The 9,117-nt window shown below is 37.7% G+C and overlaps 1 protein-coding gene across 3 annotated transcripts in view; it reads right to left on the bottom strand.

The window, feature by feature from the left end:
- Window positions 1–301: 301 nt before the first annotated feature.
- Window positions 302–9,117, bottom strand: part of LOC104995279 (zinc finger protein 82 homolog) — a 60,418-nt gene continuing 51,602 nt past the window's right edge. The window contains exons 2-5 of one of the 3 annotated variants that reach the window (XM_010849083.1): window positions 8,807–8,892; window positions 6,690–6,816; window positions 5,446–5,538; window positions 302–3,041 (exon numbers count right to left, since the gene is read on the bottom strand). In XM_010849083.1, the coding sequence (XP_010847385.1) occupies window positions 1,684–3,041; window positions 5,446–5,538; window positions 6,690–6,816; window positions 8,807–8,815 (1,587 nt within the window). In that variant the 5' untranslated portion in view covers window positions 8,816–8,892 and the 3' untranslated portion in view covers window positions 302–1,683. The remainder of the gene's footprint in view (window positions 3,042–5,445; window positions 5,539–6,689; window positions 6,817–8,806; window positions 8,893–9,117) is intronic. The other 2 variants (XM_010849082.1, XM_010849089.1) reach the window with 2 other exon arrangements.

The raw sequence follows: 9,117 nt of genomic DNA, 5'->3' as shown, positions 1-9,117 counted from the left end.
TACAGTGTATTATATTCACATATATAGTGAATATATACTTTTTAAAAATTATTTTCCATTATAGGTTATTATAAGATATTGAATGCAGTTCCCACTGCTATACAGTAAATCCTTGTTGTTCACGTATTATATATGGTAGTGTGTATCTGTTAATCCCATACTTCTGATTTATCCCTCCATTTCCCTTTTAATAACCATGCTTGTTTTCTATGTCTGTCTGTTTCTGTTTTGTAAGTAAGTTTATTTGTACTATTTTTAGTTTCCACATATAAATGATACAATATTTGTTTTTCTTTGTCTGACTTACTTCACTTAGTATGATAATCTCTAGGTCCATCCAACCTTCGTCAATTTTAAATCAAATTTATACTGAGACAGAGAACATACGATTGTAGAATATCTTCTCTTTTTTGCTTGTTTGGTTTTTTTCAGCCATGCCACATAGCATGTAGTTCCCTGACTACAGATGGAACTTGTTTCCCCTACAGTGAAAGTGCAGAGTCTTAACCGCTGGACCACCAGGTGAGTCCCTAGAATATCTTCTTTTTTATGAACAAATTGAAAAAGAACTTACTTTCAAGTATTTTAGCAAGAATAAGTTGGGACTTGCCTGGTGGTCGAGTGGCTAAGACTCTACACTCACAATGCAATTGGCCCGGGTTTGATCCCTGGTTAGGGAACTAGATCCCACATGCCACAACAAGAGCTCACATACTGCAACTAAGAACTAGGGTAGCCAAATAAATAAAAAATATTTAAAAAATGAATAAGTTATCTGACATTCAATAACTGATGAGTGTTGATAGAAGGCATTTCTATATTCATTGTGCTCATAGTCTTTCATATGGATTTTCAAGACAGTAACATAATAAAACAAAATTTAGTAGATTAAAATAACAACCATTGTATCTCATGATTGTGTGGGTCAAGAATTTGGGTAGGGGCTCAGCTGGTCAATTGTTTTTGTTCTACATGGCATCAACCGAGGTCACCAGTAGGAACTCAGCTGATGGCTGGTCTGGAGCATCCAAACTGTTTACTCAAATATCTGGCGTTTTCGTGGGCATATCTGGAAGACGGCACAGCAGAGTGCCTCTCCTTCTTTATGTAGTCTCAGGGCCTCTTCATGTGGTGTCTTCAGCAGAGTATCCAGACTTTTTAACGTAACAGTTTAAGGTCTCAACTTGAGAGAGTATTCCAAGAGATGAGGTAAAATCTACCAGTAAAATCTGGGTCCAGAAACTAGCACAGCAGTACTTCTACTATTCTACTGCTCAAAGCAGTCAGTTGACCCAGATTCATAGGGAAAGCATGTGGATTTTACTTCTTGACAGATGGAGTGTCAAATAATTTGCAGCAATTTTTACTCTGCCACAGTATTATAATTTTACAAATGAAGAAATTATAGTATGGAGCAGTTAAGCATCTTGTTCAGTATAACACAAGTAGGAAAGTGATGGGCTAGAGATGATGATAAATGTCTTCCCCACATTTGTTATATTAATGAGTTTGTAGAATGAATGGGGAGATTCTCAGATCTGAGTGATGGTGGAATACATTAAATTAACACATTCTGTTAATGATATAAACCCCCTTATGCCAAGTCAGGTGCATGAATGAAGCAAAAGGGACTAATTACTACATTCACAGACTGTTCTACAACACAGGACTGACAAAGCATTCTCATATTTTTACATTATGAATTTTCAGATGATGGGTAAGGTGTGAATGTTGTCTAAAGGCCTTCTTACATTCCTTACATTCATAGGGTTTCTCACCAGAATGAATTCTCAGATGTTGAATAAGAGATGAATTAAGTCTAAAGGCTTTCCTACATTCCTTACATTCAAAAGGTTTTTCACCAGTATGAATGCTCTGATGTAGAGTAAGTTTTTGGCGCAATCTAAAGGCCTTCCCACATTCCTTACATTTATAGGGTTTCTCACCAATATGAATACTCTGATGTTGTGTAAGTTGTGAGAGTAGTCTAAAGGCCTTCCCGCATTCCTTACAGTCATAGGGTTTAACACCAATATGAATACTCTGGTGTGAAATAAGTTGTGAGTAACGACTAAAGGCCTTCCAGCATTCCTTACATTCATAAGGTTTCTCACCAGTATGAATTCTGTGATGAAGAATAAGATGATAACCACGACTAAAAGTCTTTCCACATTCCTTACATTCATAGGGCTTCTCACCAGTATGAATTCTCTGATGGAGTGTCAGTTGTTGTCGTACTCTAAAGGCCTTCCCACATTCTTTACATTCATAGGGTTTCTCCCCAGTATGAAGTTTGTGATGTACTCTAAGGCCAGACCCACACAAAAAGGCCTTCCCACATTCTTTACATTCATAGAGTTTGTCAGCAATATTAAGCTTCTGATGTCGAGTAAGATGTGCATACTGCCTAAAGGCTTTCCCACATTCTGTACATACATACGGTTTCTCACCAGTATGAATCCTCTGATGGAGAGTAAGTTGTCCACGAACTCTGAAGGCCTTCCCACATTCTTTACATACATAGGGTTTCTCACCAATATGAATTTTCTGATGTACTCTAAGTTCTGGGCCACACATGAAAGATTCCCCACATTCCTTACATTCATAGAGTTTTTCACCAGAATGAAGTCTCTGATGTCGAGTAAGATGTGCCGTCTGTCTAAATGCCATCCCACATTCCTTACATTCATAAGGTTTCTCACCAGTATGAATTCGGTGATGAAATGTAAGTTGTTGGCGGACTCTAAAGGCCTTCCCACATTCCTTACATTCATAGGGTTTCTCAACATAATGAATTCTCTGACGTGAGGAAAGAGATGAGCGTTTTTGGTAAGGGGACATTTTTTGAGATGTGATTTTCACTTGGTTGAAATATTCCTCTTGTCCTTCAAATCTTCTTTTGGACTCCCAATCATTTTTTAAAATGAAGCTCTTAAGGCCATGGTTTTTAATTCTTTCCATAATTTTCCACTGGGATAAGTTTATTTCATAAATGTCATTTTCTGAAGATAACTTCTTGATCTCATAGTTGGTCTCTAAATCTGAAAGAAAACAAGAGAGCAAACACATGGTTTTTCTTTTTCGAAAAGAAGTAAATCTGGACTTCCCTGGTAGTCCAGTGGTTAAGAATCCACCTGCCAATGCAGGGGACATGGGTACAATCACTGGTCTGGGAACTAAGATCCTGCAAGTCACAGGGCCACTAAGCTGATGTGCCACAACTACTCAGCCTGTGCTCTAGGGCCTGCAAGCTGCAACTACTGAGCCTGTGTGTTGCAGCTACTAAAGCCCATGCGCCTAGAGCCTGTGCTCTGCAATAAGAGAAGCCACCACAATTGTAGCCCACTCAATGCAATGAAGAACAGCCCCCTACTTGCTGCAACTAGAGAAAGCCCCCACACAGCAATGAAGACCTAGCGCAGCAAAAAATAATTAATTTTTAAAAATATATAAACTGCAGCAGGTAATATTTTTAAAAAAGAAGTAAAATTTCTCTTGTAGAAATAAAAGACAACCAAAGTACTACCCAATGAAATTCTAAAAATAACTACACAATTTGGAAAAAAACCAAAAAAACAAAAGGCAACACCAGTAAAATCAAAGTTCATGTAGGACAGTAAGATTGGTGATTAAGCAAACATTTTAAATCTGTGGTTCTCATATTGAGACCATGAATCAGAATCACAAGGGAGTTTTTTTTACAAATATTATGATTTAGAAACCACATGGATCAGATTCTACAGTCCTAGACAGTAATATATTTAATATTCCCCTCAGGATCATTCTGATGGAGAAAGATTAAAAATTCACACTTAAATTTTTTCAACAATTTCTCTTCATTCTTAGAATGAAATCAAACTTGTTGTTAAAAGACCTCTGCTTACCTATAATACATCACCTCAAACCACTGTTCTCTTTACTGCTACCAGGAGAAGCCACAACCCACTTCAGTATTCTTGCCTGGAGAATCCCATGGACAGAGGAGCCTGACAAGCTACAGTCCATGGGGTTGCAAAGAGCTGGACATGACTTAAGCAACTGAGCACACATGTACACACAGGCAACTTTTCAGATCTGAGAACATATTCCCACTTTCAGTGTATTTTTCAGTCTGCTCTATTTCCCAAAATCTTCTGTTTGGGCTATTTGCATGGCTGACCCCTTCTCATTCTGAGGTCTTAGATTAAGTCACTCTAAGGCTGACTCTACTGACAGCATCTAAAGCTATGTCCTTATTATACAGTTGACCCTTGAAAAACATGGGTTTGAACTGCACAGGTCCACTTATACATGAACTTTTTTCAATAAATATACAAACATATATGTGTAGAATATTGTGTACAAGACTTGTATTGAAGTGGATAGGCTATCCTTACATAGGCATAAGGTGAGTGATATTTAATACAAAATTAATGTGTTAGCTTTCTTACTGTTTTATAACTTTGTTTTCGAAGAATCACATTACTGTACACAGTGCTTCTCTCTCTTGTAATTAGAGAAACCGTATATCAGCCTATTATCACAGGTAAGTGGTTTTGTAAAAAATGTTTTCAATACATTTTATGAATATGATGGTAATACTATATGCCATAAGTTTTATGCTGATTCATCCATTACTGTATAGGCTAGGCCACTATTAAGCATTCATATCAATTATACTAGGCTACCATAAAGCAATCATATTGCTGCTTCTTCATTATTGATGCATGAGTTATTATATCTGTAAATAAATATTAATTTTTTCACATTATCTTTTCATTTTAGATGTCCAGTGTTAGTAATACATTAATACCTACTGTGTTTTATATCATATAAGACAATATTGATGTAGGTTCTGACAGACAATTTATCTTATAAACAAACAACATAAACCTTTGGTATCAATAAATATAGTACAGCACTGTAAATGTATTTTCCTTTATTATTTTCTTAATATTTTCTTTTCTCAAGCTAATCTTATAAGAATATAGTATATAATATATATAACATATAAAATATGTGTTAATCAACTCTTATTGGTAAGGCTTTTGATCAACAATAAGCTATTAATAGTTCAGTGTGCTGCTGCTGCTAAGTCACTTCAGCCATGTCCAACTCTGTGCGACCCCATAGACGGCAGCCCACCAGGCTCCCCCATCCCTGGGATTCTCCAGGCAAGAACATTAGAGTGGGTTGCCATTTCCTTCTCCAATACATGAAAGTGAAAAGTGAAAGTGAAGTCGCTCAGTCGTGTCCAACTCTTAGCGACCCTATGGACTGCAGCCTACCAGGCTTCTCTGCCCATGGGATTTTCCAGGCAAGAGTACTGGAGTGGGGTGCCATTGCCTTCTCCATGGGGGTAGTCAAAAGTTATATGTAGATTTTTGCCTATGCTGGGGGTCAATATCCTAAACCTTGGGTTGTTCATACATATATATCAACATAGATCTTTTGGTGCTTACTCACCTGGATATTGTCTTCTTCCTTTCCTCACTACTTTCCAGGGCTCTTTTCCTTGTTCTAATAAGGAAATCACATCTGGTTTAGAAATGAAACATCCTAAAAAAAAAAAAAAAAAAAGAAATGAAACATCCTGGACAGAAGGAAAGAAATATAAGGTGACATGGAATAATAATAAATTCAAAATTACTTTCATTCAGTCTTGGTTAAATTTTTAATACACTATACGTCAAATTGTAATTGATAAAGCCTTTAGAACAAAGAAAAATAAGATGATTAAAAAATATGTTAAAATTACATAAGAAATGGAGCTTACAGAGGAAAGAAAAAGGTCTTATTTTAATTTATATTCACACAAGTACTCCTTTTCTTGAAAGCAACAGTGGTTGAGAGACTGTCCTGGTTCAATCTTGCCTCTGCCATATCCCCATAGTGTGACCTTGGACAAGTTATTTCTATGCTTTATTTTCCTCACCTATGAAATAGGGATAATTATAGTACCTATCTTACATGAATGTTCACATTGCCTAGAATATATACTAAGTGGTATATCTATTTTATTAGTTATTATTTATCACTGTTATTTTAATAAGAGAAAAAAGAAGCTTCCTGAGGCATTTACTCTTTTTTTTTCCTTGGGATATCCATACAACATTAAACGCAATGTTCTTGGATTTTTAACTTTCAGTCATACAAGTCGGTAGAAGCGAATATGTTTATTAACAAAAAGAAAAAAGTCTGAACTATAAATAAATCCAGTTGATACAACTTACTGTTTAAAAAATTATATCTTCTGATAGCCAGAGAAAAGCTAAGATACTAGTTCTAGCTATTTGGGGCTTCTCACGTGGCTCAGTGGTAAAGAATTACCTGTCAAGCAGGAGATGTGCAGGAGACATGGGTTCAGTCTCTGGGGCAGGAAGATTCCCTGCAGAAGGAAATGGCAACCCACTCCAGTATTCTTGCCTGGGAAATCCCATGGATAGAGGAGCCTGGTGGGCTGCAGTCCATGGGGTCACAAAGAGTCGGACAGAGACTTAGTGACTAAACAACTATAGAAATTCACAGAAGGATGGGGAAGATGAATATGCTTAATGAGCGTGCTCATTTCCAAACAAAAAGCTCAAACCATTCCCTTGAGAAAAGGGAGCAGATACGTAGTTTCTTAAAAAGTACTTCTAAAATTTCCAAAGAAGAAAGCTGATAGTACAGAGAACAGAGACTAAATTTCTAAAGGCAGATAAGCTTACCCAATGAGACCAAATTGCTGTAGTTCTCCAACATTACATCTCTATACAAATCCCTCTGTTCCAAATTCAGGAATTCCCACTCTTCCAGAGAGAAGTCGATGGACACATCACTGAACATCACTGATTCCTGAAATGACGAACCATATAATACAACTAAAATTAAATAAAATTTGTTTTAAGATGGAAAGAGGGAAAAAAATGAAAGAGATACTGCTGGAAACCAATCAAGCAAACAGGTTTGGGCTAGAAACCTGTAACACTGAGTTAGGAAATGAGAGTGCCTGCAGCAGAATGCCTACGGGTCCCTGACCAACTGTGTTTCTACAGATAAAGCCTTTTATATACTCTGGCATATCTTAACTACCCAAACACATATGGGAAAGGAAAAAATTTTTCTAATTAAATGAAATACTCTATATAAGCCTTCTGCCTGTTCTATGTCTCCCTCACAAATTCTCGAGAAATGTGTTCTTATACCCTTTCCTCTTAAAGAACAGATTGTTGCTTTAAAAAATAAGATGGTTTTATCCTTTTTTTAAAAAAATTATGTATTTATTTTTGGCTACACTGGGTCTTCAGCATGGTACATGGGCTTTTTCTAGTTGTAGTGCAAGGGCATCTCTTTGTGGTGGCTTCCCTTGTTGCAGAGAACAGGCTTTACAGCACACGGCCTCAGTAGTTGTGGTGCACTGGCTTTGCTGCCCTACGGCATGTGGGTTCTTCCAAGACCAGGGATCAAACCAGTGTCCCCTGCGTCGCAAGACAGATTCTTAACCAATGGACCACCAGGGAAGCCCCGAGAACAGATTTTTTTTTTAAGTTTTCCTGGTAATTCCAGTTAGAAAAGGATCTGAATACAATTAAAGAATTTCCTCCAAGGTCATCATTCAATCAGATCATATGCATTTACCCAGTTATGACAAATTCTTTAATGAACTTAAAATTGGGTGTATGCAATGGATATGTGAGACCTAATTATTATATACTCCAATATTTTTGTCTATGCAAAATTTTTAAGGTCCTCCTCAATTCTGAGGGGGAATTGAGGCCTGCATGTGCCTGCATGATCTTCTTTTCTGTCATTTTCCATCCCTCATTGTATGCATTCCATGTTCCTAAGTTAGAGGATAATGTAGATTCTGGATACCAATAATCCAGAAATACAAAGATGTCATTCTAGACTAGCTCATCCTGTTCTAATACAAATGATGTACAGCTCTTAGGGATTTCCAGAGAAGATACTTAATGTCTCTGCATACTAGACCCAACCATAACCCTACCTAGTCCTAAAAGCTACACAAAACAAGAGGAGATCTCAGCATATACTGAAGCTGAGGTCATATGTGCATGCTCAGTCACTCATTTGTGTCTGACTCTGCAATCCTTTGGACTGTAGCCCACCAGACTCCTCTGTCCATGGGATTTTCCCAAATAAGAATACTGGAGGGGGTTGCCATTTCCTCCTTCAGGGGATCTTCCTGACCCAGGGACTGAATGGCAGGCAGATTCTTTACCACTGAGCCATCAGGGAAACCCTAGGTGCTAAGGTCAACCAACAGCAAATCTTTCCTAATTACAAAACTCAAGTTTGGAAAAATTTAGTTTTCCTATGAGCAATCAAATCAGCCCATGCTCTCTCAACTACTCAAAAGAGATGGCCAAACATCTCCTTAAAGGGACTTCATTTCTGCTTCATTGCAGTTTTTAGCAGAAGACTGAGCACATATAAGAGATGCTGAGGGACTTCCCTAGTGGTCCAGCAGCTTAGATTCCATGCTCCAATGCAGGGGGCCTGGGTTTGATCCCTGCTCAGAGAATTAGATCCCACATGCTGCAACTAAAGGTCTCATGTGCTACAACTAAGACCCAGCACAGCCAAAGAAATAATACTTTAAAAAAAGAGGGATGCTGAATGATTTGTTCTATGAATACGTGAACAATAACTGGAAAAAAAGAGGACTCACAAGAAGGGCACTGTCCTATTTATTTGGCCTCATCTCTCATTGGATTTTGAGGAAATGGGTCCTTAGATGGGGCTCTGATAAGTACGAAGTTTCAGGATACATAAAAGTTCATAGGACCTTAATTTCCACAAGGTGAAAGAAACTGCAACTTACATGGGCCATGGTTTAGAAATTCAAGAACTGGTCAGTCCTCTTTGGGGTTTACTTCCCTGGAGAAGCAGAGTTCACAGAGGCCAGAGCTAAGGGGAGGGGAGAAAAAGGAGGCCATGAGATAAGATAGGCCTCAGAACTCTCAAAATGACTCAATTTAATACATTCTTTTTCTTCTCTGGACCTCCCCATCACATACACACACACACACACACACACACACACACACACAGAGGGAGATTTGAGGGAGTATGGACAAATCTAATCCCAACTTGTACATTTCAAGGGACCACATCATCTAAACCAGAATCTCT

This window comes from Bison bison, unplaced genomic scaffold (assembly GCF_000754665.1).
Source record: "Bison bison bison isolate TAMUID 2011002044 unplaced genomic scaffold, Bison_UMD1.0 scf7180017864280, whole genome shotgun sequence".
Lineage (NCBI taxonomy): Eukaryota > Metazoa > Chordata > Mammalia > Artiodactyla > Bovidae > Bison > Bison bison.
This window is presented reverse-complemented; position numbering and strand designations above follow the sequence as displayed.